This window comes from Pseudogymnoascus destructans, assembly GCF_001641265.1.
Source record: "Pseudogymnoascus destructans isolate 20631-21 unplaced genomic scaffold scaffold_25, whole genome shotgun sequence".
Classification (NCBI taxonomy): Eukaryota; Fungi; Ascomycota; class Leotiomycetes; order Thelebolales; family Thelebolaceae; genus Pseudogymnoascus; species Pseudogymnoascus destructans.
In genome coordinates this window covers 291,297-319,068 of record NW_020167544.1, presented here as the reverse complement: position 1 = coordinate 319,068, position 27,772 = coordinate 291,297, and the positions used below count along the sequence as shown (strand labels likewise).

The window sequence follows — 27,772 nt, the reverse complement described above, 5'->3', positions numbered from 1 at the left end:
AGCTCAAGATGAGAGCGTTCTTCAAAAGTGGTTTCGTAATTATAACGATTTTATTACAACTCGGAATATAGGAGTGGATTCTATATGGAACATGGACGAGACTGGCTTTCAAGTTGGAATTCTAGGAGGCAAAAAAGTAATAGTTCTGCACAGAGTTACAGAGCTATATATAGGAAGTCCTGAGAATCGAGCTTTAATTGCGGTAATCGAAGCTGTGTCTGCAAGCGGAAGAGTTACTCCACCCATACTCATTATTCAGGGCAAAAAGTCCACATGAACTCATGGTACCATCCAAGTCTTATTGGCACGGAACGGATTCTATTATCAGAATCAGGATATACGAACGACCAATTTGCTATGTGTGGCTTGATCACTTCATTTTCACACGCATAGCACTCCTACTTCCGACGTTAAGCTACTACTATTAGACTCTCATAGTAGTCACCGAACGCCAGAGTTCACGATATATGCAGCAGAGCATAATATTATCACCTACGCCTTCCCTTCGCATCTTACCCATATTCTATAGCCATTAGATGTTGGGATTTTTCAGCCTTATAAGCATTGGCAGCGCGAAGCAGTCCATTCTGCAATACGGAACCTTGATCTTGAGTATAATATACACTCGTTTATGAGAGATCTCTCTACGATACCAGAGAAGACTTTTAAAGAGCTTACTATTGTTCACGCATTTTAAAAGGCAGGAGTATGGCCTATTAATTATGAGAATGCACTCACGAAGCTACAGAAATACTCAAAGCCAGCTCCTACTTTACCATCTATTATACCAGCCTCTTTTCAAGATTTCGAGGAGCAACTACAGCATTGGAAAGCGACGCTTCCAGTTCTACTTAGTAGCCCCTCTCGACAGCGTTATAATAATTGGGTTATTGGCATAGAAATAGTATTAGCCCACGGACAACTTCAAGAGATTAACGTCTCAATTCTACAACGGCAGGTTAACGACTATAAAAATAGGGGGCGTAGTAGCTGCGTACGCCTACAAATTGGAGGAGATCTTACTGTAGAGGATGCCCGAGCTTAACAGGCTAAAAAGGCAGAGCGAGCAGCAGAGAAAGAGGCTACTAACCAGGCCGCAAGCAGCTCTATAGGGCAGGAGTTGAAGCCCGGAAGCAAGAGCGCCTCCGGAAGAAGAGGGTAAAAGCCTGTCAAAAAGCTGGCAATCCAATTTCTATAGAGGACCAAGACCCAATTCCGGATCCAATTCAGGAAGAGAGCGAAAGTGAGAGTGGAGTGGGAGTGGGAGCGAGCACGAATTTGAGTGGCATGGATATGAGAATTACGAGTAGTTGTTCAATTGCGAACGCCGTTTGCTTCCGTGTACGCTCTTTGCTTACCCCGACCCTATGAAATAGGGTCGGTTCCGACGATTATCTTTTTATCACTGTGACTCGGAGTTTTTTCGGTGGTATCTATCTTAAAAGCGTATGACCCTCATGAAAGGATTATTAATAGCTTCACTTTTCGGGATTGCAGGACTGCAGACACCAACGACGTCCACTCGATTTTCCCGAGGTTTATCACCCTATCTACAATTCAGTTCTATATATCCTCGTAGGTAATCTAGATCACACAAGTGAAGTGCCATGAATGTCTCCAATCTGGTCCGTCCACTCCTTTGGTGTGAATACTTTTACGTTAATCCCATGGGGATGTACCCCTCGAGGTGGCGAGTAGAGAGGGTGCGTATAGTGCAATTTTCGGAACTCGGGGAGCTCGTATAGTGCGATGAAAATAAGGTCTGAACAGGTTGGAGAAAGAGAGTTAGGAGGGAGGTAAAAATCTTAAGTCCATCTACTCATTTTGAAGTGCATCCACGTCCGGAGTTAAGGACGGAGAAGTTAGGAGGCATCCGAATGAGTGAGAGTGGCTGGGATGGAAAGAACGACTACAACTGGGCCATCGTTCCTTCTTATACTGTCGTTCCTTCCTACTGGCAATGGTTCTTTCTCGTGCAGTCATTTCTTCCCATGACAATCGTTCCTTCCCTATGAAGTTATTTCTTCGCAGGGCAGGTCGTCCTTTCCCCTCCAATTGCCAGCCACTCCCATTTATTCTCATACCGCCACACCTAAATTCTCACGTAAATATCACCGAGGAGTTCCATACCACTTCTGAGAAACTTGTTACAAGAACCTCCTTCCTCCCTTCCTTCTCTTTCTATCTCTCCCCTTCTTCCCCCACTCTACCCCTCCCTCGATCGCTCCTTCCCCGACGGGGAAACCAAAATATAACCCAACCCCAGGCACCAACCCCCCCCACCTCACACCCCCTCCCCACCTCACCCACCCCCTTCCCATACCCCCCCTATGCCTTAACCCCCCAAGCCCCCTCCCTCTCATACATACAAATAACCTCCACCTTCTCGCCACTCCTACTCCTCCCATCAAAGCGATATCCCACCCACTCCCTGACCAGTCGTCTCGCGAGCTCGACGCCGATGACGCGCTGCCCCATACACAGGACCTGCGCGTTGTTGGAGAGCACGGCGCGCTCGACGCTGAAGCTGTCGTGGGCGGTGACGGCGCGGATGCCGGGGACTTTGTTGGCGGCGATGGCGACGCCGAGGCCGGTGCCGCAGATGAGGATGGCGCGGTCTGCATCGCCTGCTGCGATCTGGGGGAGGTTAGCGGAGGATAGGGAGAACGGGATTTGTGGTGTGGATGGTTGGGAGGCGAGGATGAGGGGAGAGTGCAGGATGAGGGGAGAGTGCAGGATGAGGGGGTGGCACGAGACGAACCTTTCTAGCGGCTGCTACGGCGTAGTGCGGGTAGGCGGTGGTATCGGAGACGGAGTAGGGCCCGACGTCTGTGACGATGGAGACGCGCGGGTCGTCCTCGAGGTCTTGGAAGATGGCGGCTTTGTAGGCGAAGCCTGCTTCGTCGCCGCCGAGGACAATGCGGAGGGGAGCGGCGGGGGGTGTGATTGTTTTGACGACCATGTTGGCGGTTTATTAGAGGTATGAGTAAGGTAGGGGGGGTGGTGTGGTATCGTTTGGGTAGGGTAGGGTGGTAGGTGAGAGTGGCTTGAGAAAGGGGGTTGACACTGGTCAGAGGATGCAGAAGAAATGCAGTGAGAGACGGGGGAAGTGTGAGAGTTTATATTCCCTCACACCTCCCCCCGGCACTTCGTCTTCCATCCGGACGACAATCAAAGACGCAAGAAGGCACAAGACAATGGAATACGGGCGCGTGCGTCAAGGAATGCCACGGCGCGGTGCGAGGAAACGGATGCGACGATCTCACTCACTAGGCTGTTCCCGCAACCTGGGTAGGTAACTGGCAGCGCACTGAGTGGCGCGCCCCCCTCCCTTTCCGGGACGCAGGCTACCAGGGTGTCTATCGCCTGCTCCTGCCGTATCCCGGTAACTGGACTTACCTTGCTGCATGAGTAGCAGGCATCCGCCTACCTATCGCAGGACCCGGGCTTGCTTGTTTGCAGGCGGTCTGGGAAGGGGGACCCGTGAGGCGCGGGCGGGGGACAAGAGAGTGATACGGATGTGTGGAACCAAGGGACGAGGCACGTATGCCGTGTGCCGGAGGATCTGGATTCTCGGCAGTGCGTCGCTTCTCAGATCTAAGGTGAAGTCAGAGGATCGGATGGTGTGCTAGGTCCCGGAGGCAGTCCCGGACGCGGACGCAGGTAAACGGTACATCAGGCGGCGTGATGGAGCTGAGTGGTGGCAGGTGGGTGTACAGATGAGCAAATCGTGCGTCTTTTGCAACCGGGGAATGGGCTCCAGAGGTGAAATCAGAACGGGCTTTGGGATGGGGCCAGGATGGGCATGTCAGGGGCGGCGCAAGGCGAGCTCTAGCGCGGCGGGCAGGTGGGCTCCCGACCTCCCCGGGCAGTGGCGGCGGGAAGCTGCTGTAGCTCGCCGGGCCGCGACAACAGCGGTGTTGTTAAGGGGGGATAGGAGGATGAGATTGGGGGAGGGATATACGTAAATATAGGACGGTGTAGGGCCGTGTAGGTGCCTAGGCGTTCCGATGCTGGTGATGGTGGCGACGCCGCTCGGGAGAGGTGGATGGCACGGGTAGGTGAGCGGCCAATTGGAAATGAAGAATGGATGGATTGATGTGCAATATGAGAATTGATAGGAGACACGAAGGGAACTTGAAGGAAAATGGGATCTCTGGTTGGACCCTTCGATAGAATATGCATGTTTCATATGCACGGCACGCCACCAGCATTCGTACATTTTCTTCGGATCGATTGAGGCGTCTAGGGGCTTGCGTAGATGACGATTGACATTTCCCATGACTGAGATAGCAAACACTTTCGGATGGGGGATCCGGAGGAAGTTCCGATACCGCGAACGAAACGGTTATTCGGCATCGACATCGACATCGACATCGGCATCGACACCAAGATCGACCCTATCATCATGACTGCCAGCCATCCATGATCATCCCACCATCTTCCGTTCTCTGAGAGAATTGTGCAAATTGGGCAACACAGACATGGTAGAGAGAGACAGGGTAGAGAGAGCTAATCTTGCCTGATCATGCAGTTATCCCCGTAGGACATACAGCGGCTGACAGATCGATCGTGGTGTCTCCTTACACAACGTAGGCCACACTCGCGTCGCGGTACACAGCGCTGTGATTGAGAAAAGGGAGAAGAAAAAAGGCTGCAAACTAGAGAAAAATGTGATGAGGAATTTTAGGAAATGGCGCGGGAACGAGGCTTTCCCTAAATTCCCCCATCTGTCAAATTCTCCTCTCCCAATCGATGCTTCCCCCCGTTTATTTCCCCATTCTTCGGTCCCCTCCCTTGCGACGGTGTCATATTTGCCTGTCTCCCTATCATTCTGTCACAGGGCAGGTCGTCCCAGGCGACAGAAATTTTCTGCAGGGAGAGCTGTCATACTCGGGATATAGAGATTTCATTTCCCCCTGTAATCCCAGCCGCCTGCCAAGCTGCAGATCTGGTACAATGGCTACAATGACCACAAAGGCCACAGGTAGAACTGTGTCGCGGTCAGCAGATACATGATGCAGATAATGCTTGTATGCCCTTGCCACAGATCTTGGGAATCCTACATGGCACGAGATTGCACCATGCTGCTGTCACCTTTTTCGCAAACTTTTCCTCTCACTTTTTGCTCCTTTTCTCGCAGGAGCCACTCTAAGATAGGTGGCCCAAGTTATCCATTCTTTGCGTCTGGTATAGCCTGAGTATACTCCCCGGAGGACTTGTGGAGTAGTGATACTACCAGAAGGTTATGGATGCCAGAATTTACCTGTGTGGCGGTGTTGACGGTGAGGTCGTGATGACCTTGATTGTTACTCTCCATAAGGTGGATTCAGACCATGGTGTTAAGAATCAGTATCTTGTAAAGTGGTGCTGAACCACACTCGCAAACTTCAATTGAATCAAGGGGTTCGTTATACCTCCACTTCTGGCTTTTGGTGAATTCTGACTTGATGTCAGGAGGAATGAATCCGACTTGGTCAGTATCATCCCAAGAACAAGCGCTTCCATCTAATACCTACTCCAAAAAGAGTGAATACCTACCTGCCCTGCAAATTCAAGTGGATTTCTTTCCTCATATCACCCAGTACAAAACCATCTTCCAAGACGAAACCTACCCTTCGTTTCTTCCTCCTCCACCATCAACAATCTACCTGTAGATTGCTACCACACACACCTTCCATCAACCAGTCCATCACCTACTCACCCCAAACAATCACTCAGGCAAATCAATCACTGCTAGCCATGATGGATCCAGCAGTTAAAACCCCAGACCTCAAGGCCCAAGAACCTACCCACCTACGAATCCCAAACCGAGGATGCCTCCAAACCAGCAGCCACAGCCTCAAAGGTCACAGAAACCCCCACCGGACAAACCACGACCAGAGAATCGTCGATCTCAAAGACCTCATCCTCAGCAATCACCCCCGAGGCCCCGGCAGCGAAAGTCCAAGCCAAAGCCCAAGTCCAAGACGAAGCCTAAGCCCAAGCAGGCCAAGAGAGCAGCGTCCCAGACCTCTTCAGCCTCGCAGGAAAAATCATCATTGTCACCAGAGCAGCCTGTGGCATCGGCCTCACCATGTCAGAGTCGCTCATCGAGTGTGGAGCCATCGGTGAGTCTCCCCTCCCTCCCGGCACGCCACAAACTCAACTAACATACCCCAGTTCATGCGCTCGACCTCCTCCCCGGCCCCAGCCCTGAGTTCGACCGTCTGGCCGCCTCCCTCCCCAAGGGAACACCGACCTATCACCCCATCGACGTTCTCGACATCCCCGCGCTGGACACTCTCGTCGCCAGCATCGCCCAGACACACTCCGGGAGCCATGGCCTCATCGCCGCAGCCAGGATCCAGCACTAAGCGCCCGCGATGACCTACTCCGCCGAGACATGTAACCGCGTCCTGGCTGTGAACATCACCGGCGTGATGTGCTCCGCGTAGGCCGTCGCGCGCGCCATGCTGACACACGGCACGCCGGGTTCGATCGCTCTGATCGCCTCGATGAGTGAAACGATCGCGAACCGTGGGTTACCCTGCGCGGCATACAATGCGTCGAAGGCTGGGGTGCAACAGCTGGGGCGTAGTTTGGCGGCAGAGTTGGGGAAGGAGGGGATCAGGGTTAATACGATTAGCCCTGGTTATGTGGTGACGCAGATGGTGGAGGAGCTTTTTGAGAAGATTCCGGAGCGGAGAGATGGGTGGGCGGGGAAGAACATGCTTGGGAGGTTGGGGAAGCCGGGTGATTTGGGCGGAGAGGGGGGTGTTTCTTATGGCGAGCTGCAGTGGGTGGATGACAGGAGGGAATTTGAGGATCGATGGGGGGCATACTGCTTGGTAGGGGGTTGGATATTAGAGCCGTCTTGGAGGTACTTTGAGGAAGATTTTGTGGTGAATTGCGTTGATTTCACATGCTGAGGGCTTGTCTTGTGCCTGGATATATAATTACACAGACAGCCTTCATTCTGGACACACTCCACTCAATGAGAACTATTTACATATACGTCATTCTGCACTAGCTTTAAAAATACTAATAAACGGCGAAATATAAAACAGGAAGATATTGTACTATCTTTTTTATTTGTTTCTTGTATAGTCTCTAGCTTGTGAATGTGGTCAGGGTCAAAGAACGGCCCGGTGACGACTGTGTCAATCAGATTTAATGCCATGAGAGAATGGCCGGTCACAAGTTGGACCACCATGTTACAGATTATTTCCCCGCACATCCACTTAATCCGGGGCTAACCCGCATAAATCTCCGCAGTATGTTGCCCCTTTCACATTGTGCACATTTCTCACCTTGAACCTATGTAGATCGTGATTGACTTTCCCTGTCGCTGGGGGTGGTTTGGATATCTATAAATGAGGCCGATGGCGACCACTTTCCGTGTCTCTTCATTCTGTACGCCGTGCTTGAGATCAAATAATTATCGACATGCATTCAAATTTGTTTCCGGCAACCCAACCGGCGAGCCTGCTCCTCGCGGCCATCTCCTTCCTCCCCATCGCAGCCGCAAAGACCGCCGCAGAATGGCGTGAACTATACATTTACCAGGTCCTGACTGACCGATTTGCAACGACCGATGGCTCTTCCCCAAGTTGTGGGATCACTGACTACTGCGGTGGTACGTGGAAGGGGCTAGAGAATAAGCTTGATTACATCCAAGGAATGGGGTTTGAGGCAGTTTGGATTTCTCCAGTGTAACGTCTCTTGTATCCGCCCAAATAGCAGTTGACTAACACTGTATTAGCGTTCATAACATCGACGGGAGTACTCCTGCCGGCTATGCGTATCATGGATGTGCGTTCTACTTCTAACCCGCACTCTCTATCCACGAAGTTATTCTAACGTTCAAGATGGATTGGGCTGATAATCATTACACGCTCAGGGACCACTTCGGCACTACAGATGACCTTAAGAGCCTTGGAATGCTCTCGATGGGCCGCGGCATGTCACTGATGGTCGACGTTGTAATCAATCACTTCGGAGCAAATCAGGAGTCAGGCTCTGTAGACTACAGTGCATACCCTTCGCCGTTCAATGCCGCGTCAGCGTTCCATCCACCTTGTACGATTGACTACACGAGCCAATCGTCCATCAAGAATTGCTGGGTTGTGACTACGCCTACCTGATGTCAATTCCGAAGACGCATCCATCTTCGGAGCTCTAGTTGATAGTGTCATTGACCTTGTCAGCAACTATAGCATCGACGGCATCCGTCTTGATACAGTCAAGCACGTACCAAAAGAATACCTTACTCAGTTCCAGGAGGCCGTTGGTGTCTTTGTGACAGGAGAGGCCTTGGATGGGGACCCCGCATACGTCCCGGGATATCAAGGCCCACTCAATAGCGCAATCAATTACCCGCTCTAGTACGATCTCATCAGATCCTTTATGGGCGGAAGCTTCGATGGTCTCGCAGCAATGATTAGCACTGAAGCATCATCCTTCTCCAACGTTAATGTCCTGACGAACTTCCTCAATAACCACGACCAGCCGCGCATTGCAAGCCAGTCCAGCGACGATGAGGTCAGAGACAAAAACGCAGTGACATTCCTGATGTTCACTTCTGGAATTCCGATGGTCTACTACGGCTTTGAGCAGCGATTCACCAGTGCAGTTGACCCAAACAACCTCGAAACGCTCTGGACTAGCGGTTACAACACTGACACGACACTGTACAAGTACATTGCACAACTACACGAGATCAAGAAGCCTCGAATGTTACTGATAAGGCTACCTATTTCTCGTCTAATGTAGCAGTCCTTGGCACTTCAAACGAATACATGGCCCTGCAGCGTGGACCCGTCGTGGCGGTGGTGTCAAATGTCGGTGCCGCGGGCACCAGCGACAGCTTCAGCGTCACAGGGTCGCAGTTTTCTTCTGGAGACATAGTTGTTGATCTCCTGGACTGCGCTACGGCGACGGTTGGCGGCTCCGGCGCGTTTACAAACGCAGAACAATGGCAGCTTATGTCCTTAAAGCTTACACCATTGAAGAGAGTTTGGAGATGGCCCTTGTATTTACCATAGTTTGTATATATATTGAGGAGCTTCAAACTATTTGATCAAATAAGATCTAGGTCAGATCGTTGGCGGCTCATCTCATCAGCATTACGAGAAAATTTTGAGCCTCCGGTGGTATTGTAAGCACGATATAGGCTAGAACACTTAGACAGAAATATATAAATGGCGAATTTTCTAGCATTTGCTCTTATAACAGACTCTCAGGAACCAGCTTCCCCCCGAGGCAAGCGTGCAGCCACCGAGCTGGCTTCCCGCTTGCTTGAGGAGGGGGAGGGAGGGGGGACTGGTTCCTAAGGCTCCAGCCACTTCCATAAGCGTCCGGATGAACTATATGTATCAGTTCAAGCGGCTACCCTTTAATTCCAAAGGTCCGATGGTGTAGTGGTAAGACACCGCTTCTCAACTTCCGATTTTGGGCCTCCGGCACTCAAACCCCTTGGATACTTGCGGGTTTGCGGATGAGAATCAGCGGAGATCTCCAGTTCGATCCTGGATCAGACCATTATTTTTTGGGCTTTTTTTTACATTTTTTGGACCGCTTTTTGGAAGTTGGTGGGGGGACATCGGCGTGCAATGTATTATCTTGGAGTTGAACCCGCGTGCCAAATGCACTCTTATAAAAAGAGCATAACGCTCTAGCTTAGCCACGCCCAATGACTTCAAGCTGGACTCGAGTTGCAAGAGTGCCGCATAAATATTAAGTATATGTAGTGATTATGTGCAAGGGATAGAGCTTTCATCTACCATATGATGATGGTGGTCTATTTTCAAACATAGCAATGGAGACATCTTCTGTGCATCGCCAAGGGTTGTTGTGTACTAGCAGTCACATATATAGCATTAGGGATAACTCAGTAGCGTCAATAAATTTATATCCTCTAAGGGGCCAATATTTATAATTTCTAGTATCTACACAGATATAGTAACCGTGAACACGCCACGGTATCCTTTGTGCGAGGCTTCCTTGTAGTTGGGAGTCTACGCACGTCTAAGGCACCCTTGATCCTCCGTCGGCTGCCATATTACGCTCCGGTAGTTGAGTTGCTCGTTCCATTGCCTGGCGAGCTGCCTGAGATGGCAATATTAGAGCAGGTGAGGTATACCTGCCCTGTCTGGAAAGAGTTCCAACGTAGAGAGAGGAGGGTGTGCTCGGAGCTATAGTCGGGGATCTTGATCTTCTTAGGTACGGTATAGCCACCTGCAATCGACGTATAGCACGAGTTGAGTGCCACGTTATCGACACCCTTGCAATTGGTCTGGTCGCCGGCACTGAAGCCGTTTCATGTAAACCAGTCGTTGCGGTAGCAGGCCTCCCCGGACGCACAATCGGGGTTGTACCCGCAGTCCTGCCCCGAGACATCAGTGCAATCCAGTGTACCAGCCTGGAAGCAGACCTCTGCGGCCTGCTTCTCTTCGTGGGTAGGTAGGTAGCTTGCATCTAGGAACTTGTCGACAATGGTCTGGTCTTGGCAGATGCGGTAACTGAACATGCCACCATGATCCCCGTTGGCGTCTACGCACCACTGCACATTGACGATGTCGCCCGGCGCATAAGTCGCGACGGGAGACTTGCCCTAGTTGTCAGATGGCTGGTTGTAGTCGAACTAACGCGGGCATTATAGCCACAGGGCCCGCTCCTTCCGACTGAGGCAGTGGTGAGATCAGGCCAGGCTGATACAGGCTCGAGGATGGTACACTCCGTATATGAATCTAAGTTGGCCTAGTATGGAGATCAGCTAACAATTTACTTTTGGCACGTCCAGCAACTCATATCGAGGAGTGGTATAGTAGGCACCTCGTGGCCAAGGCCAGTACGACTTTCGGGGACAACGAGGTAGCCATGTCCGTAGACAGATGTAGCTAGGCTGAGGGCAGTTAACGTGATGAATGCCACCATATCTGCTTTTCGATGGATGGATTTGCGAGTTTGTGTTGTTGTTGAGAAGCTTCTCTCACGCTTCTCTCACTTTCGCTGGCTTTGTTCAGTGGTGAGCTGTGACAGGTCTTTGGTCTTTGTCTGCTTGGAGATTTCTGGAAGAGCCTGGAACAATACAATCATGCATATAACAGTAGCTCTTCTCCTGAAATACGATAGTTAGACCATCCAGAAAACACATTCTTTGCAACTGTTTGGACAAGGTGTGTCAGGTGAGAAAAATCCTGACTATGGGCTGGGTTGACATATGTGGGATTGTTTCTCTCTTTATAACTATCTCAACCACCTTCAAACATATTTGATCGGCGTCGTCCATTTCTTCCTCTCATAAATTTGCAACGATAGACCGCTGCCAGTGCAAACTCGCAAACCCATCCATCGAAAAGCAGCAAATATGGTGGCACTCATCACGTTAACAACCCCAGCTTTCAGCCCTTAATAGAGGGTCCCACAAATGTCAATCAAATTCCGATCAGGAAAAAATATAGCACAAGACAAGAGCACGATCAGCAGCCAATATAAAAAGACGCGAGACACCAGCATGGGGTGCCGTCATCGGATGATGGCCCGCGACGATCTCTCGGCTAGAGACATACCAGGATTTTGCATCGCCGACGAGCGCCCGCATCATTTCATGCAACAATGGTGCACACTGCCCTGAAGCTTGTCCCTCTTCCACGGATGATCTATCCCATACGTATGCGGGCTAATCGTCGGTGTTCGCACCGACCACCTTACAGGTGGTCGGCGAAAGCGAAGTGCATCCGGAAAGCGAAATTGCATCCAGCCAGCCAGATATCATTAGTATGTAGAATCTAATATAACCACTGTCTAAACAACTAAGTTATACAACCAGTTAAGTGATTAAATTATTAAATAAAATTGACGCTATTCTCACTTTAAAACAACCGTGAATCCAAATTCTCTTCTGTCCTGTCTATAAATATGTCCTCGTCCAAACCACTAAATCTTATAAATCCAGTCTCATCGTCGTCGTCTACCTGTGATCCCGACCATCCCATTGTTGAAATCAATTGAATATTGGCTTCTTCTTGAATCTCTGACTCTTGCGCAATTTTCTCAGCATCAGGAATTGGATTAAGTAAATCAGGAGGCACCTCCTGCTTTGCTTTTAACAACTGGGTAACCTGCCGCTTTCTTGAAAGCTCGGCTTTGCGGGCCTCAACACCACGAATATAAATGGGTTGGGTTCGTGCCCGACCGGTGCGAAGCCCTATATATACATATAGCCAGTATACAATCTACACTGTGCAGCGTACATCTAGGAACGTAGTTCCAACAATGTTACCGCGACGAAAAATGTTAATGAGGAAGATCAGTTGGACATCTAATAATTCAACAATATCATTTTCATGCTTTCTCTCTGTTTTCCTTTTCGTTCGCCATCCTTCTCATTTTTAAGGTGGTCGGTGCGAACACCAACGATTAGGCGGCTAGGAAAACGAACCCACTATCCGAAACGCCACCATCAAATTTAGAATGCACAGCAAAAGGCTAACTGACCATCGGAGTAGGGCACCCATGGGCCGATGCAGGACCGATAGAGGGTTTGTTTAAGAGGATGTGCGATGTTCTTGGCTTTATTAGAATACAGAAGAGGAAATTCCAGCCACTTCCGACAAAATAATACCGTTTCAAAGGGGCCTACAAACGTGACGAGTAAAGGGCCGAAGCTTCGGGCCCTCTTCTCCAGTATCATATCAGTTCCTGCCCAGTCCTGCTCGCTTGGGTCCTATGCGGCTTTAGATCGGCACGTCACCTCATCCCCGCATATACGGTCAGGGTGTCCCCAGCTGCCGATCAATAAGATCCCTGCCTGCCGACTAACAAGGGGCAGCACGCACGCCCCACGCCCCGCTAACCACGACCACGCTGTTGAGAGTAACGGAGATATACAGCTAATTTAGTATGTAAATCCCCGATCACCATAATCAGTCTCTTGGCGCACCAGAACAGAAGCCTCAGCCCCTTCACCGAAGCCTGGGGAGGGCCCCAGCGAGACCTCGCTCCCCTTTTTCAAAGACCTCTACTCCACCGCCGCCGTGGGAAGCTACTCCGCCAACTCCACGGCCGCGGTGAAGACGTACGCTGATGGCTTCGTGGTGATTGTGCAGAAGTATACTCCAGCAGATGGATCTCTAGCGGAGCAGTTTGGGAGGCATGATGGCGCGCCGCTGTCGGCGGTGGATCTTACGTGGTCTTATGCATCGTTCTTGACGGCTACTGATAGACGCAGGGGTGCGGTCCCGAAGATTATTTGAGAGAAGTTACCCGGTTATGAAACACCACTGTTATATTATAGACTGTTTTTTGTTTATGTTGATTTCTTTATGAACTAGAATACTAAATACCTATACCCCCCAATAAACAAAACGGCTCCAGCAATGCGGCATAGCCGACTCGAGAAAACAGAGTAGTGAAGTGATATCCCATCCCCCCACCCGATAAACTCCAAACCCCCAAATACGCAAGCTGCATACTCCTCCAGTCCCCCATCCCCCATCTCATATCCAAAACCCACCACTCTACCAAACCCCAATCTAGCCTCCAATAAAACACCCGATCTACCAGTCAATCAACCCCTCCCACCCAACTCCCCATCCCTCCTCCCCCCTCCACCCCCTCAACGCCCAAAACGCAATAGCACCCACAACCCCCACCCCACTCACCACCCTAACAACAACCCACACCGCCTCGCCCACACGGTCATGTACCCCCAACAAGCCCAACGGATCCTCCCTCCCCCTCCCAACACGATGCATCACCCTCCTCCTCCCCTCCGACTTCCCCGCCCTCCCTCGTCCGGGGCGTGAAACAGCCACCAGCGTTCCGTCAGCGACGCACTCTCCAAGCCGCTGCGTGAGCCACACAGCGCGTTCGCCACGCGCCAGCGCCTCGAAGCGCGCCCGCTCGTTGGCGATGCTGCGCTGGAGGTCTGCAGCCCATGTGCTAAGACGGATGTGGGCAAGGCGCTCTTCGCGCTGAGAGTGGTCGGCGATGCGGGCTAGAGCGAAGGTGTTTGCTGCGCCGAGTGGGGGGCTGAGTATATTTGATGGCTGAATCGGGGCGGGGAGGGAGCGAGGGATGGAGGAGATGGAAGAGTGGGCTGATTTTCGGTGGCGGACTAGTTTGAGGGAGGCGTGGTGGCGGAGATAGGAGATTGCGGAGGGGTGGAAGACGTGGGCGATTAGGGCGGGGAGGTCGGTGGGGACGAGGGGTTGGATGTAGTCTGGTGACATTAGGAGGCTGGCATCCATGGTCTCGCGGTCGTCGGAGGGAAGGGAGGAGACGGCATAGGGGGTTGAGATGCCGGGGTGGGGGAGCCCGCTTTCGGCGATGTTGAGGGAGAGGGGGCGGATGTTGGCGGCTTCGAGGTCGCTTGCTAGGCGGGATTTGAGGTGCTCGCGCTGCTCGGTTGAGAGGGCGTCGGCTTGGGCGAGAAGGGGGATGATATTGGTGAATTGGGAGAGGCGGCGGAGGTACTCGATGTCTACGGGTTTTATGTCTACTTCTGTTAGCAAAGCACGAATGTTTTTTTGGAGGGGTACTCACTTCTATTGATAACATAGAAAACGGCATCGATTTGAGACCCTCCACCACCACTTAGCATGCTGATTAATTCTCCGTCAGAAAGGTCTGCTGAGACGGTACGTTCGTATTGAGACTGGATGTAATCCATAACGGGAGTGATGCATTCCATGCTCTACTAGAAGTCAGTTGTGCTCGATATGGAAAGATAATGATACTCACAGATATCCCACCACTATAACCCGGCGTATCAACAAAGCAGAGGTTGCGTTCCAGCACTGTATCACCCATGCTTCTCCTCCTTCGAAGAATCTTGGAATCTTCAGATTCTGACCACCAGCTTGGGTATGCCCTCGTGCTTGCAAATACTTCTGTGATTTTTGTGGTTGAGTGTGTACGCAGCGTATCCTTAGACTTCCGCCTGGAGTTCCTCACCGCCTCAGACGCGGTTAATGGTATGGATTCGAGAGGGTCGACATACACAATGTCGGAGCAGCTCTGCACAATAGACTTAATGAGGGATGTCTTTCCCACTCCTATATCAAGTCAGTAATTATTCACCTTGGGCACAACGTGAAAGACATACCAGAGTCGCCAGCGATCAGGATCTTGAGCCTCCCCATATCCTTTCCCTTGTCCGTAAACGGCCTCCTGCTGGGCATTTGCAAGCTCGGCATTACCAGCTGTGAGCTGCTGCTGCCTTCCATGACATCCGGTGACTGGGTGTCCTCGTCTCCACTTGAAACTATAGCCTGGCTCCCACCGTCGTCGGTCAGGAAGTCAATCTCAGACGGTTGTCGTGTGTGGGGGAATGTTGAGCCTAACATGGGTGACTCGAGAAAGGAGGGTGTTGCTGAGAGTGGTGCTGTATTTGGTAGGGTTCGCCGTGGCTCGGATGGTGAAGTGTTCCTAGTGACGTCTGGGGAGGACACGCTCGAGGGAGAGTATGAGCCAGCAAGGCCTTCGGAGCTGGTCCTGCTCATGTTGAATTTCTTGCCGCGGCTTCGGGTATTCCGGCCCTCGTCAGTGGTATCTTGGTCGTAACTGTCTTGTGACGCTATCGTCTCGATGCTCTCAACGCCGTAGTTGCTTCGCTTGAGGTGATCGCGGAGATGGCGCTGATTGGAGCTGTTTGAGACAGATCTGTCAAGCGAAGCTTCCATGGACTTCTCGTCGGCTAGGAAGAAGGTCATCGGTGGTTGATCTGGTCGTGCGAGCGGAGTGGCCTTATCACCGTCGTCGCTGGATGTCCGGGAGCGGGAGGAGAAGGCATCATCGCCAGGTATGGGCCGCATGTTGGGGGGGGGGTGTCCGAGGTAGTCGTATTCACAGGCACAGGCAGAGCAACGTTAGGGCTGGTCATATCACGCCAGAGAGTTGTATTTATGAAGACCAGAAGCTGAATCAGGTAGCGGAGATGTTGAGTTGTAGGTAGGCGTTGCAGGTAGGCACGAGATACGTGTAGGATATATTCAGACCATCACGACGATCTCTATTACTAGACCGTTGGGATGTACCATCAAGGTAACTACGTATGATCAGTTATGCGGGTGAATAGCTGTGACCAGTCACAGAGGAGTACCACTCAAGGTACAACGCACCACTTGACCCCGCCGTGTCAGCCTATCACAGCCTATCAGAGCCAATCACAGCCTTATCAAAGACCGGAAGGCTGCGACCCAATGCTATCTAGCCTAAATAGGTCAAGCGTGGCCTCGCCTCCCACCCATCCCACTCATCATCCCACTCCCCCTCTTCCAATCAACCACACACGTACTGATCCCGTACTGATCCCTTACTGATCCCGTACTGTACATCTTATCCCAACGGCGGCAAACTCAGCGCTATTCTTTGGTTGATAAACCCGTCGTCCAGTCTCCATACTGGCCATCCTCAACCACGGCGTCGTCCTCCTCCTCTTCGATCCACGCTACACTGCGGCGCCAACTTCCGCACCTTTCCTCCCTCTCCCCCCGGCAAGAGACGCCCTCCAACAAGGCAGCACCATCAGCGTCCATATCTCGACTCCGAAGCCCTCACCGCAACCATGGACAAGCGGAATCCCAGCTCCTTCCAGCAGCTGGAGAAGCTAGGAGAGGGAACCTATGCCACGGTATGCGCCTCGACCCCACCTCCAGTCGCCACCGCGAGCCTCAGCTAACATGCGCAGGTCTTCAAAGGGCGTAACCGCCAGACCGGCGAGCTCGTAGCCCTCAAAGAGATCCACCTCGATTCGGAAGAAGGCACACCCTCCACAGCGATCCGCGAGATCTCCCTGATGAAGGAGCTGAAGCACCCCAACATCCTCTCCCTCCACGATGTCATCCACACCGAGAGCAAGCTCATGCTCGTCTTCGAGTACATGGACACCGATCTGAAGCGGTACATGGACACGACCGGCGACCGCGGCGCCCTCAACCCCGTCACCGTCAAGTCCTTCATGCACCAGCTGCTCAAGGGCATCGACTTCTGCCACACCAACCGCGTGCTGCACCGCGACCTGAAGCCGCAAAACCTCCTCATCAACGCCAAGGGCCAGCTCAAGCTCGGCGACTTCGGACTCGCCCGCGCCTTCGGCATCCCAGTCAACACCTTCTCCAACGAGGTCGTGACGCTGTGGTACCGCGCCCCCGACGTCCTCCTCGGCTCGCGCACCTACAACACCAGCATCGACATCTGGTCCGCCGGCTGCATCATGGCGGAGATGTACACGGGCCGTCCGCTGTTCCCCGGCACGACCAACGAGGACCAGCTGGTCCGCATCTTCCGCATCATGGGCACGCCCTCCGAGCGCTCGTGGCCGGGCATTAGCCAGTTCTCCGAGTACAAGCCGAATCTCCAGGTCTTCAACACGCAGGACCTGCGCGCCATCCTGCCGCAGATCGACCCGAGTGGTATTGACTTGCTGCAGCGCATGTTGCAGCTGCGTCCGGAGCTGAGGGTTAGCGCCCATGATGCCCTGCAGCACCCGTGGTTCGCGGATCTGAATCAGCCAAGGCAGCCGGCGGGGCAGCCGGCGGGGAGGTATACGCAGGGCCAGAGCGGGTATGAGAATTACTGAGGTGCGGTGGGGGCTGGTGCTATTATGTAAACAGTGACAAAAGTATGGGAGAGGATACAACAGTGGCCGAGAAGACAAAAAACCAGAGATACACCCCGATAGGATAAAGAGAGAGACAGGCAATGCTCAGGGTTCCGACGTAGAAGGTACTGTATCAGAGAAGGATGGATAAACGGCCGTGAAGAGAGGCTCAATGACGATGGCGATACGTCTATTTGCATCTACAGGCGTTGGTGTTGCGAGCAGGATCAGGGACTAGGGGTTCTTGGTAGACGTTGGGGATCGGGTTTATGGAGTGGGGGTGGGGGGTTTGAGTGGCTTGCGAAATATAGGAGTTGTCCCATCTACTCTCGCTACAAGGTTCGGAAAAAAAATGTGATTGTGGTTGATGCGCTCAGGAATCACCATTCTCATCCACTTGTATTAATCACAGCTGTATTCAAAGCAAAGACTGAAGATAGAGGTATCATTAACATCCCTCGTATATCCCCCATATTTTGCCTTTATGCCTACGGATTCACCTATCTTCCCATAGCGAGATCCCCCCCCATCCGGAACGCCATCCACAATCCCACCCCATAAACCCATGCATCCCCCCCCCTCAGTGCTTACTCTTCTTCGTCGGCCTCTCCTCCTCCGCATCACTCCCTGCCCCACTCCCACTCCCACTACTCTCATGCTCCTCATCATACTCCTCCGCGACATCACTCTCACTATCCGTCCTAAAGTCCTCATCCGCGCTCTCCTCATCCTCTTCCGCACTCCCGCGATCCGCGCGCGCCGCCACAACATCCTCATCACTGCTCGCCAGATCCTCCCCACCCAGCGCAGCCGCAAGAATCGACGTATCCTCATCCATCTCGTTCTTGACGCGCAGCCCTTTGACCTTGAAGAACTCCTCGAGCGGCTTCTGCTCCTCGCGGTTGATGTTGCTGAACTGGCTGTCGCCCGCGCCGCCCTTGAGGTGGATGGCGATGTCGAAGGTGCGGCTGGCGGAGATGGCGCCGCCGACGCGCGAGAGCGTGATCGAGCTGACGGAGTCGTAGGCGATGTAGGTGGCGGGCTTGGGGACGAACATGAAGGCTTTCTCGAGGCAGTAGAGGAAGCCCTCGGCGGCTTTGATGGAGCACTTGATGCCGTATTGTTGGTGGTGGCTGAGGAAGTCTTTGGCGGGTTGGTTGACTTTCTTGCCGGTTAGGCCGCGGAAGACTTGGGTGACGACTTGGTGGAGGGGTTGCTCGTAGTGGGGGGCGAGCTTGTTTTCGTATTTCTCCTTGAGCAGCTCCTCGGTCATGTTAAGGTCGATTGTCACCTCCTCGTCCTTCTTGAACTGCATCACTAGGAAGGGGTAGCGGGTCTGGCCCTGGCGCAGCGGCGGGTCGAGACCGATGCAGATCATGAAATGCAGCTCGTCGGGCTTGGGGAGGATCATGAACTTCTTGATAGCTTCGTATTGGATCTTGTAGTCGTATGTCTTACCGCGTAGGCGGAAGGACGATTCGTACATGTCGATATCGAAACGGCCTCTGTTGATAACATATTAGTTACCGCCTTCAACAGTGCAAGAATATAACATACCTAGGCGTCAAGTGCAGCACATCCAAGAATGTCGCATATGTGTCACCAGCAACCTCTCCGATCTCCGCCTTCTCCATCAGGGTATCATAGAAGAGATTTGCCGCATTCTGCTCCTCCTCATCCTCCGCATCACTCGGCGCCTCTCCATCTTCCATCGTCTCCTTCTTGGTAGTCGTGCCAGGAATATAGAAGCGCATCTCAACCAACTGATCCTTCCCCGCGCCAGCCTTCTTCCCCTTCCCCTTCGCACCACCCAAGCTTCCGTTTGCGCCCTCATCGCCACCAGCCGGCAACGAGAACTCAACCGCCACCTCGTTCTTCCCAGCCAAATTCGTATTCGAGATCTCCGAGTAGGGGATCTCAAACGCAGGTCTGTTCTGCACGTTGAATGCCAATTCCGCCTTTCCGAATTCCGCCTTGCCCCAGTTCCATCCTCGTAATGCGTGCTCCTTCGTCTCGAGGTTCGTGCTGTACCAGTTCTTGAATACTTTCGTCAGGCGGTCGAAGTCCTGTACATAGGTTAGAGGGTGCGCCAATTGTGATGACTGTGAGGCTCACATCTTGTTGGAAGCCATCCAGCTGCACAACGCCGGAATTGCGCTGTAGAATCTTCACTTCGAACCCTTTGGATGCCTTGCTCCACTGTGCGCCACCGATGTTTGAGCGATCAAGCGTGAAGGTATCGCCACCGCCCGAAGGCTTCCAGCCAAAGCCATTCTCAGCGAATCTGCATTTGCCCGAATCTTTCGAGAGGTCAAGGTAGATGTTGTCGAAGCTCTCCCTACAATCGCAGCGTGGTTAGCTAGGCACTTCCTGAATTCACCATGAAATGGGCAGGCAATTTCCAAATTGAGCTTGAGGCTGGCAATGTGAAGCTTGTTGCAAAAAATACATACATGATGATAAAGTGGCGAAATCTTTGTGACGGAGTTGGGTGGTAGTTGAGAGGTTTGACTTGGAGCTATGTCAAGGATTATGAGGCAAGAATCTGAAGGTCGTCGGATTTCGCGTAAAGTTGACCGCTACCACACGCGACGACGCGACGGCGAGAGGAGCAATTTAAAAAGGTAGCGCCACGTTAGATAGACTACATCGGAAATTCAAATTTAGTCACTAAGATGATATAAGAACTGCTGTGAGCGACTAATTGACGGAATGTCATTTTCACCTATGCCTCAATACTTCTACTATATGTACCTCCCGACGCCACAGCCTGATCCCTTTGAACGGGCTCTCTCCTCACTTACCTCCTCAAAAACCAATCTTATTATGTGGATGAGAGTATGTTGGGAAGGTAGAGAGAGCATTGCAAGTTGGTGCTAGCCATATTACCCTTAAATTTACTTGTTATTATAGTTTTGACATTCACATATTTCACTGCAAGTTCAGATATCAAGTAAAGTAGAAACCGTATTTCATTTATTTTGCTCTTTTATCTGCCAGCCTGTCCCGTTTAGAACACACCAAAGAAGCAAAGCACCACGTTTATTAACCCTCGGAGACTGTCGTGAGATGCGTAACACGAAAAAGTAAAAAGAGTCGATGCATGAAGTGACTATCGCGTAAAACCAACCGTCAACTCCGCAAATCCTTTGGATGTTGTACACATATCTAGTCGACCTCCTCCATGGCGCTCTCGACAGGTGCGTCGGTGGCGCCGGCCTCAGTCGCGGCCTCACCCTCAACCTCTGGCTCCTCGTCAACCTGGAGTCCGAGGGAGACAAGCTTGTGGATGCGGTCGGCGAATCCAGCTGGCTCCTCAATGGTGAAGCCGGAGACGAGAAGGGAGGTCTCGAACAGAAGCTGGGTGATGGACTTGACGGTGCGGTCGTTCTCGCCGTCAGCCTCGATCTTCTTCCTCAACTCCTTAATAATTGGGGACTTGGGGGAGATCTCGAAGGTCTTCTTGGAAGACATGTAAGAGCTCATGGAGGTGTCACGGAGGGCCTGGGCCTTCATGATACGCTCCATGTTGGCGGACCAACCGAACTGGCCAGTGCGGATAGCGCAAGGAGCGCCAACCAGCTTGTGGCTGACAACAACCTTCTCGACCTTGTCGCCGAGGATGTTCTTCAGGGCCTTGGCGGTGCTCTCGTACTCCTTCTCCTCAGCCTCGCGCTCGGCCTTCTCCTCATCGGTTTCCTCAAGCTCGAAGTCCTTCGTGATATCAACAAGCTTCTTGCCTTCGAACTCTTTGAGCTGAGTCATGGCGTACTCGTCAATTGGGTCGACGAGGAAGAGAACCTCGGAGCCCTTGGCCTTAAGGGAGTCCAAGAAAGGCGACTTCTGAACAGCCTTCAAGCTCTCACCAGTGATGTAGTAGATGTTCTTCTGGTGCTCGCCCATGCGGGTGATGTAGTCAGCGAACGAGGTCTGGTCATCATCACCTGTCTTGGTGCTGTTGTAGCGGAGGAGCTTGGCAAGGGCGCCACGGTTCTGGGCATCCTCGTGGACACCAAGCTTGATGTTCTTGCCGAAGGCAGAGTAGAACTTGTCGAACTGCTCCTTGTCCTCGGCGATCTCCTGGAACAGCTCAAGGGTCTTCTTGACGATGTTCTTCTTGATGACCTTCATGATCTTGTTCTGCTGGAGAGTCTCACGGGACAGGTTGAGAGGGAGATCCTCAGAGTCAACAACACCCTTGACGAAGCTCAACCACTCTGGAATAAGATCGGTGGCATCATCAGTGATGAAGACGCGGCGAACGTACAACTTGATGTTGTTCTTGGTCTTCTTGGTCTCGAAGAGGTCAAATGGGGCCCTCTTTGGAACGAAGAGGATGGCCTTGAACTCAAGTTGACCCTCGACGGAGAAGTGCTTAACAGCAAGGTGGTCCTCCCAGTCGTTGGAGAGGGACTTGTAGAACGCACCGTACTCCTCAGGGGTGATGTCTGATGGGTTGCGGGTCCAGATAGGCTTTTGCTTGTTGAGCTCCTCCTCCTCGATCTTGGTCTCCTTGACCTTCTTGGTCTTCTTCTCCTTCTTCTCATCCTCCTCATCATCTACCTCCTCAATCTTTGGCTTCTTGTCATCTCCCTCCTCCTCCTTGGACTCCTCGGCCTCCTCATCTGGGACCTCGGTCTCGGTCTCCTTCTCGACGTGAAGGTAGATTGGGTAAGAAATGAACTCGGAGTGCTTCTTGACAACCTCCTTGATCTTGGCCTCGTTGAGGTAGTCGGTCTGCTCATCCTTAAGGTGCAGGATGATCTTGGTACCGCGGCCGAGTGGCTCGCCCTCGGTGTCTTGGGTAAGGGTGAAAGTTCCACCAGCGGCGGACTCCCACATGTACTGCTCATCGTCGTTGTTCTTCGAGATGACGGTAACACGGTCTGCAACGAGGTACGCAGAGTAGAAACCAACACCGAATTGACCAATCATGGAAACATCAGCACCGGCAGTCAGAGCCTCCATGAACTGCTTGGTTCCTGAACGGGCGATCGTACCCAGGTTGTTGACGAGATCCTAAAACATTTATTAGCTGGTGGCAAATATGATGTGTGCATGCAGTACTTACAGCCTTGGTCATACCAACACCGCTATCTTGGATGGTAAGAGTCTTGTTGACCTTGTCGGGGATGATATCGATTCTCAGGTCCTTGCCGCTGTCAAGCTTGCTTGGGTCGGCGAGCGACTCATATCTGATCTTGTCCAAGGCATCGGAGCCGTTGGAGATAAGCTCTCTCAAGAAGATCTCCTTGTTAGAGTAGACGGTGTTGATAATGAGGCCCAAAAGCTGGGAGATCTCAGCCTGGAACTCGAAAGTCTCGGCAGCCATATTTGTCGATTATGTATGATAGTTCTAGAAGCGCAGATGTTAGAAATGATGGCCTGTATAGATGGATTCACAGTGAAGGCGAAGTGTTTGTAGAGATCCGATTTGCCTCCCTGATCAGACCATAGCCTCCAAGATCAACTCTTTGGAGAACTATGAGGCTGAAAGCAGCTTCTTCCCCAAAACAAACACACAGAAGCTGATGAGGTGAGTGATTAGACTTACTTGTAGGCGTAGAGTGGATGACCGTGCTAATTGAAGAGCAGGTTCGTGGACAGGTTTAATGGGTATCAATGGTTTGAGAGAGAAAATGCTTTGAAGTTGTGGAGGTGAGGCGGAGGACTAATTAATAGTTTTGGAATTTGCCTGCCTTTCATCCACAGAACCGCCCAGAAACAGAAGCGACCAGTAGCGCGAAAGTCGCAGAAACCCATAGAAATTTAGGCAAGGCTGCCAGGCTCGTCACACACCGTTGCATAGCAACCAAAAGAACAAAGAAACGCTTCAATCTAAATTTATCACAGCTTCACGAGCGTTGATTACATGTGAATTAATTATATTATCGAATTCAATAATCTAAGAAGCTTCACCTGCCTTTATTATGTTGTCTCTGTCTTCAGTGGCGATGTTACACCATTTTGAGGGGCCGCGACCCATCCATCCACGCCCCGGTGTACGCTTGGCTAGTCAGGTCGAAAAAAAATAAAAAAGTCTCATCGATGAGGCTCACCACTTCAAGTATTCTTCACATGGGCAACATCAAATTACTCTTGTATTATTTCCAATATTCTAACAATAATATACATCTATTTGTCTCGCAGACGCTGGTCCCGGGTTCATTCAACCCAGCTTCTCCAGCTCTTCACTTTCCGCCGGGTCTAGCACTTCTATAACCTTCCCAACTTCTCTATAAGCTCTATCGAGATATGACAATCCCCTATCCTCCAAGGTCGCCGCATCCTTCGTTGGTGGCGGCTCAATGATGCTCTCCACATCTGCCAGAACCAGAACGTGGTCACCAACCTCAATCAACCCTGCACCCTCTCCTACGTCTCTTAGCTTGCATCTCAGCACCTTCGTGACGCCTGGCGACGACAGTAATGGCAGAGGATATTTGCTCCCCACATTCCACACAGCAAACTGCTGGTTCGTGAATACATCCGTTGAATTCCCCTTTGTAAAACCATGGGCCACATTTGCCCCAGCTTCCGTAGCAGACAGGACATGTATGAGGAATTGGCGAGACTGGCGTATTGCATCTAATGTCCGAGATGGCCTGCGTATATTGAATGATATAATCGGCGTGGGTGTGAGCGTCACAGTCGTGAACGAGGATACCGTCATTCCTCTAAAATTCGAGGTCGAGGAGGAGGCCGGGCCGCCGGTGCTGGTCGTAGCTACAACTGCAGCATGGGGCATCTTGCGCATAATTTGTCGCAGGTGGGTTGACAGAGGAGGTTCATCGTTTGGGCGAGCGCTCTTCACACGCTGCCTTTTACTTGCGCAGGTGAAGCTACGCGCTTGAACTACGCGCTGGGAGGAGGCCATTGCTTGCGAAAAGCCACAGCATATGCTGTTCGTCCTTGCTGCATGAAATATTAGTAAATTGAGCTTTAAATTTGGATAGCTAAAACTAAAATAAACCAGAACGGCGAGAAACTTACCAAGGCTATTAGCCACTGACCATTCATAGAACAGGGAATAGAACCCCTTCACAGTACTGGGCCTCGCGCTCATCCTCGGGGTATTGGGAAACATTCCGATGGATCCGGTAGGGGCAGCAACAATCGCTGCGGCAGCAATTGTCAAATTGCTAGTGCCGGGCTGTCAAAAGGATTCCGTCAGCAAGACTGTCATTGAAGTTTCCAAGAAACATTTCCGCGCTCCAAGCTCCCCTGGGCAACCGTAGCGACAAAATAATTATATCGACCACCACCATCACCCAGGAGTACTCTATAATATAACCACCCACGACCAGGCCAACGATCCACGGAAACCCAACAACGCAATGGCTTCCCTCCCATCCCACGCCTTACGGCGCGCGTCTCTCTCTCCCATCTCCTCGACATGCGCCAGCAACCAAGTCCGCCACGCCTCTCTGCAGAAGCGCCCGCACCGCCCGTACACCTTCACGCAACTCATCACCCTCTCGGACGGGTCGACATACACGCAGCGCACGACGTCGCCGGCGGCGATATACAAGTCTACGAAGGATACGCGGAACCACCCGTTATGGCAGCCGAGCATGGCGAGTCTGCGGAACGTGGAGGAGGATGAGGCGGGACGCCTGAGGGCCTTCCGAGAGCGCTTCGGGCGCGGATGGGATGTTGAGGGTGGTGAGGAGAGCGCGGAGGGGGAGCAGGAGGATACGATGATGGATTTGATTAGTGGGTTTAAGGGGGTGCAGGTTACGCCGGATCAGATGAAGGGACATACTGCGAAGGGGAACAAGTACTAAGGGGATATCCATATGTCGGGCGGTTACTTCGGACTACCTGTGTTTTCGAGCAGTGTATGATCATTGGGAGAGATGGGACTAAGGTCTCGGGGAGCCATGTACAAATTCAAGGGTGGAAGACAGAAGGGGGTGACATTTGAAGGCGTTGGGATGTGGTATTATCTTTGTACACTATACATTTTGGGGACTGCAGAATGATGAAGTTCGCAAGGTTGTTTCAACCTTGTTATAGCAGAAATGGATGCTAGTGCCCTCTTGCAAATTATTCTTCGTCCTCATGAGCCGTTTCTGACACCGAGTCATTCTGGGTTTCCCCTGAAAGCGACTCTGAGCGTAGAGGGACCGCTGGTGGCTTGTAGTAGGGTTGTTCGCCGTCCTCAGCATCCAGTTGAACTAAGAATGTTTCCCATAGCTCGATGAGCTAAAGTATATGTCAGTAAACTATTTCGGTCACTAGAAGAGAGGGGGGGGTATATACCTCTTTCTGGGCCTCGACAGCGCTCTCCAGGAATGTCTCCACGCCACTCTTGAAATCCTCCACCTTCTCCCGCTCAAACCTCTCCAGCTCAGTTCTTAACAGTCGTCCCATGTCTTCGAATAGCAAACGTGCCTGGTGCACCTTTCTTTCTCCATCTGCAACATCTGCATTTAACTGGACTAAACGGTCTTGTTGAGTCTTGCCTTGGCGTAGAAGCTTGTCCTGTGTTGCCTTGCGCTTCTGCATTTCCATGTCTGCAGATTGCCATGAATGAAATGCCTTCTGTCTCTGTTCAAACGCTGTCTTGATACTCCCAATCAAGCGAATGTATTCATCAATGGTGATGCCAAGGGTCAACACGTCGTGCTGTGCCTGTCGTTCATAGAGTTCTTTGATACGGATCTGGAGGGCGGACAATCCAGCTAACGGGCCTGACAGAGTGGGTGACAGTTCAACAGCGGAAAGGGCATGCAACGATCCAGAGAAATCACCCGCCGCTTCTGCCAACCCCTTCCGCTGGTCTACCACTGTGTCCATTGATTTCAGGAGAGCCTTCAGTTGGTTTTCAAGAGCATCGAGATACACCTTTCTGTCATGGAACCACTGTACTTGTTAGCATATTCCATGCCATTGGGGTCAATACCACAACTTACATCGTCTTGTTCCACGAATTTGCTTCCACTGCCCACTGATAGTCCCAGTCCAGCGAACATACCCTTGCTCTCTCCCAACACTGGCTCCTTACGCTCCTTGTGCTTAACATCCATACTGAATGCCTCGCTCTCTAGGAATATCTTCAGATCACCGTCATGTTGTAGCGTCGGGTGGGCCGCGGTCTTGTTGAGCATTTTCTCCAATGCCATGCGCCTTGATTCCACGAAATTTGTATCAAACCTTCCCATAGCTTGCTTCTCAGGTGGTGGAGGAACGACCACTCCGGGGTTATTTGTATGCAGAGTATTGTACAGCCATAAGAAGTCCTTATATCTACGAGTCACCGAGAATTCCGGTTGCCTGTAGCCTATAGAAGTAGTCTATCATAATTGTCAGGTCCGTTCAGCGATTAATCAAAGCCAAATCATACCTTAGTCCGAACTTGATATACAATATGAGAGCTTGTGAGGTCTCCAACTTTGTGGGGATCGCCGACCGTAATATCGAATGTCGGTTTTGCTGCCTGTTCAATGCTCACACTCGGCTGGAAATCGCGACGCGCAGAGCCTGGCTGGGCGGGTTGGACTGGCGGTGGTATCCTAGCCTTTCGAGAAGATTGCGCCTCGTCATCGTAGTTCGGATCCATGACATCTCGAACCCTCTGTGCAGTGTCTGGCTGCCTTGTGTTGAGGGTAACTGCCTGCTCCTTCATAGGCGGTGCCGGAGGCTGCTCCGAAGGAGATGTAGCCTGCACTCCATTGTCGCCCAGTGGTCCTAACGGTCCCAAAGGCCCCAGTGAGTCGTCAAGGGGTTCGAGACGAGTGGTTTGCGCAGCAACACGGCGGATGGGGCCTCTTGATCGGCCGGGCGACTTCACGTTTGAGGTTGCGGATGATTCGGATAATTGCGCGGCCGCAGTCTTAGATTGAGCGTCTATAAATCCATGAGCATGTTGCGACCAGGTTTGGGTAGGAAAAGAGAGCCTACCTGATTGCCCCGCGTTGAATGAATCGTCTTCACCAGTCTTGGGCTTATTGGCACCTGTCTGGGATTGGGTTGGGACATCTGTGGCAAATTAGAGATCGTGGCAGCTTGACATTCTCTAGAAGACATACCGCCCCATGGCGAGGATCCCCCGTCTTCGAGATCCATTGTGTTGAGTTGGTTGAAGAGGTGGAAGAATGCAGTTGAACTCTCAGGTGTGGAGCTTAGTTCCTCTGGCAGGGTCGCATACGTATGCGAGGCAGCGGCTGCTGCCAAGATAAG

The 27,772-nt window shown here is 51.9% G+C and overlaps 14 protein-coding genes and 1 non-coding gene across 15 annotated transcripts; 8 read left to right on the top strand and 7 right to left on the bottom strand.

Annotated features, from left to right (window-relative positions):
• Nucleotides 1–2,328: 2,328 nt before the first annotated feature.
• DERI1 (D-erythrulose-4-phosphate isomerase 1) lies at nt 2,329–3,866 on the bottom strand (the record flags this gene model as incomplete). The annotated part of the gene is made up of 2 exons (XM_024471754.1): nt 2,762–3,866; nt 2,329–2,637 (listed from the first exon to the last, which is right to left on the bottom strand). Exons 1-2 carry the CDS (start codon nt 2,960–2,962, stop codon nt 2,329–2,331), a joined length of 510 nt encoding a protein of 169 aa, XP_024320513.1. The 5' UTR covers nt 2,963–3,866.
• A 1,879-nt stretch (nt 3,867–5,745) lies between these two features.
• Nucleotides 5,746–6,356, top strand: VC83_08197 (uncharacterized protein; the record flags this gene model as incomplete). Its single annotated transcript, XM_024471753.1, has 3 exons — nt 5,746–5,944; nt 5,991–6,110; nt 6,163–6,356. The coding sequence occupies 3 exons, from the start codon at nt 5,746–5,748 to the stop codon at nt 6,354–6,356; spliced, it is 513 nt and encodes a 170-aa protein (XP_024320514.1).
• Nucleotides 6,357–6,452: 96 nt separating this feature from the next.
• On the top strand, nt 6,453–6,981 carry VC83_08196 (uncharacterized protein; the record flags this gene model as incomplete). Its single annotated transcript, XM_024471752.1, has 1 exon — nt 6,453–6,981. The coding sequence occupies one exon, from the start codon at nt 6,453–6,455 to the stop codon at nt 6,909–6,911; it is 459 nt and encodes a 152-aa protein (XP_024320515.1). The 3' UTR covers nt 6,912–6,981.
• A 447-nt stretch (nt 6,982–7,428) lies between these two features.
• On the top strand, nt 7,429–7,811 carry VC83_08195 (uncharacterized protein; the record flags this gene model as incomplete). Its single annotated transcript, XM_024471751.1, has 2 exons — nt 7,429–7,694; nt 7,745–7,811. The coding sequence occupies 2 exons, from the start codon at nt 7,429–7,431 to the stop codon at nt 7,809–7,811; spliced, it is 333 nt and encodes a 110-aa protein (XP_024320516.1).
• Nucleotides 7,812–8,388: 577 nt separating this feature from the next.
• On the top strand, nt 8,389–8,754 carry AMY1 (Alpha-amylase A type-1/2; the record flags this gene model as incomplete). The annotated part of the gene is made up of 1 exon (XM_024471750.1): nt 8,389–8,754. One exon carries the CDS (start codon nt 8,389–8,391, stop codon nt 8,752–8,754), a length of 366 nt encoding a protein of 121 aa, XP_024320517.1.
• A 633-nt stretch (nt 8,755–9,387) lies between these two features.
• On the top strand, nt 9,388–9,523 carry VC83_08193 (the record flags this gene model as incomplete). The annotated part of the gene is made up of 1 exon: nt 9,388–9,523. It is a non-coding gene; the product is annotated as a tRNA-Sec (tRNA).
• Nucleotides 9,524–10,042: 519 nt separating this feature from the next.
• Nucleotides 10,043–10,917, bottom strand: VC83_08192 (uncharacterized protein; the record flags this gene model as incomplete). The annotated part of the gene is made up of 4 exons (XM_024471749.1): nt 10,043–10,289; nt 10,359–10,594; nt 10,630–10,740; nt 10,816–10,917. The coding sequence occupies 4 exons, from the start codon at nt 10,915–10,917 to the stop codon at nt 10,043–10,045; spliced, it is 696 nt and encodes a 231-aa protein (XP_024320518.1).
• A 681-nt stretch (nt 10,918–11,598) lies between these two features.
• GLA1_1 (glycoside hydrolase 15 protein) lies at nt 11,599–13,259 on the top strand (the record flags this gene model as incomplete). The annotated part of the gene is made up of 2 exons (XM_024471748.1): nt 11,599–11,653; nt 12,913–13,259. The coding sequence occupies 2 exons, from the start codon at nt 11,599–11,601 to the stop codon at nt 13,236–13,238; spliced, it is 381 nt and encodes a 126-aa protein (XP_024320519.1). The 3' UTR covers nt 13,239–13,259.
• A 282-nt stretch (nt 13,260–13,541) lies between these two features.
• Nucleotides 13,542–16,075, bottom strand: VC83_08190 (uncharacterized protein; the record flags this gene model as incomplete). The annotated part of the gene is made up of 4 exons (XM_024471747.1): nt 15,092–16,075; nt 14,728–15,041; nt 14,530–14,680; nt 13,542–14,482 (listed from the first exon to the last, which is right to left on the bottom strand). Exons 1-4 carry the CDS (start codon nt 15,798–15,800, stop codon nt 13,542–13,544), a joined length of 2,115 nt encoding a protein of 704 aa, XP_024320520.1. The 5' UTR covers nt 15,801–16,075.
• A 176-nt stretch (nt 16,076–16,251) lies between these two features.
• Nucleotides 16,252–18,136, top strand: PHO85 (negative regulator of the PHO system). The gene is made up of 2 exons (XM_024471746.1): nt 16,252–16,618; nt 16,676–18,136. Exons 1-2 carry the CDS (start codon nt 16,553–16,555, stop codon nt 17,564–17,566), a joined length of 957 nt encoding a protein of 318 aa, XP_024320522.1. The 5' UTR covers nt 16,252–16,552; the 3' UTR covers nt 17,567–18,136.
• Nucleotides 18,137–18,167: 31 nt separating this feature from the next.
• Nucleotides 18,168–20,254, bottom strand: POB3 (FACT complex subunit; the record flags this gene model as incomplete). The annotated part of the gene is made up of 4 exons (XM_024471745.1): nt 20,041–20,254; nt 19,703–19,925; nt 19,145–19,653; nt 18,168–19,092 (listed from the first exon to the last, which is right to left on the bottom strand). Coding segments are annotated over exons 1-4 (1,659 nt in total). The 5' UTR covers nt 20,043–20,254.
• Nucleotides 20,255–20,550: 296 nt separating this feature from the next.
• On the bottom strand, nt 20,551–23,682 carry HSP90 (Heat shock protein 90). Its single transcript, XM_024471744.1, has 3 exons — nt 23,142–23,682; nt 22,659–22,943; nt 20,551–22,606 (listed from the first exon to the last, which is right to left on the bottom strand). The coding sequence occupies exons 2-3, from the start codon at nt 22,917–22,919 to the stop codon at nt 20,756–20,758; spliced, it is 2,112 nt and encodes a 703-aa protein (XP_024320592.1). The 5' UTR covers nt 22,920–22,943; nt 23,142–23,682; the 3' UTR covers nt 20,551–20,755.
• VC83_08186 (uncharacterized protein) lies at nt 23,683–24,884 on the bottom strand. Its single transcript, XM_024471743.1, has 2 exons — nt 24,581–24,884; nt 23,683–24,502 (listed from the first exon to the last, which is right to left on the bottom strand). The coding sequence occupies exons 1-2, from the start codon at nt 24,672–24,674 to the stop codon at nt 23,757–23,759; spliced, it is 840 nt and encodes a 279-aa protein (XP_024320640.1). The 5' UTR covers nt 24,675–24,884; the 3' UTR covers nt 23,683–23,756.
• VPS5 (vacuolar sorting protein) lies at nt 24,885–27,764 on the bottom strand. The gene is made up of 6 exons (XM_024471741.1): nt 27,622–27,764; nt 27,494–27,571; nt 26,937–27,439; nt 26,506–26,886; nt 25,853–26,455; nt 24,885–25,795 (listed from the first exon to the last, which is right to left on the bottom strand). Exons 1-6 carry the CDS (start codon nt 27,656–27,658, stop codon nt 25,637–25,639), a joined length of 1,761 nt encoding a protein of 586 aa, XP_024320523.1. The 5' UTR covers nt 27,659–27,764; the 3' UTR covers nt 24,885–25,636.
• On the top strand, nt 24,925–25,374 carry VC83_08185 (uncharacterized protein; the record flags this gene model as incomplete). Its single annotated transcript, XM_024471742.1, has 1 exon — nt 24,925–25,374. The coding sequence occupies one exon, from the start codon at nt 24,925–24,927 to the stop codon at nt 25,372–25,374; it is 450 nt and encodes a 149-aa protein (XP_024320524.1).
• Nucleotides 27,765–27,772: the final 8 nt, after the last annotated feature.

Bases quoted from the DNA above. Each gene is read 5' to 3' on its own strand.
- VC83_08186 (XM_024471743.1), bottom strand. From the start codon at position 24,674: ATGTTTCCCAATACCCCGAGGATGAGCGCGAGGCCCAGTACTGTGAAG. The intron at 24,503-24,580 runs GTAAGTTTCTCG...TATTTCATGCAG, and splicing joins GTCAGTGGCTAATAGCCTTG to CAAGGACGAACAGCATATGC.
- HSP90 (XM_024471744.1), bottom strand. From the start codon at position 22,919: ATGGCTGCCGAGACTTTCGAGTTCCAGGCTGAGATCTCCCAGCTTTTG. The intron at 22,607-22,658 runs GTAAGTACTGCA...TAAATGTTTTAG, and splicing joins GTGTTGGTATGACCAAGGCT to GATCTCGTCAACAACCTGGG.
- VPS5 (XM_024471741.1), bottom strand. From the start codon at position 27,658: ATGGATCTCGAAGACGGGGGATCCTCGCCATGGGGCG. The intron at 27,440-27,493 runs GTAGGCTCTCTT...ATGGATTTATAG, and splicing joins ATTCAACGCGGGGCAATCAG to ACGCTCAATCTAAGACTGCG. The intron at 26,456-26,505 runs GTAAGTTGTGGT...TAACAAGTACAG, and splicing joins AATTCGTGGAACAAGACGAT to TGGTTCCATGACAGAAAGGT.
- PHO85 (XM_024471746.1), top strand. From the start codon at position 16,553: ATGGACAAGCGGAATCCCAGCTCCTTCCAGCAGCTGGAGAAGCTAGGA. The intron at 16,619-16,675 runs GTATGCGCCTCG...TAACATGCGCAG, and splicing joins GAGAGGGAACCTATGCCACG to GTCTTCAAAGGGCGTAACCG.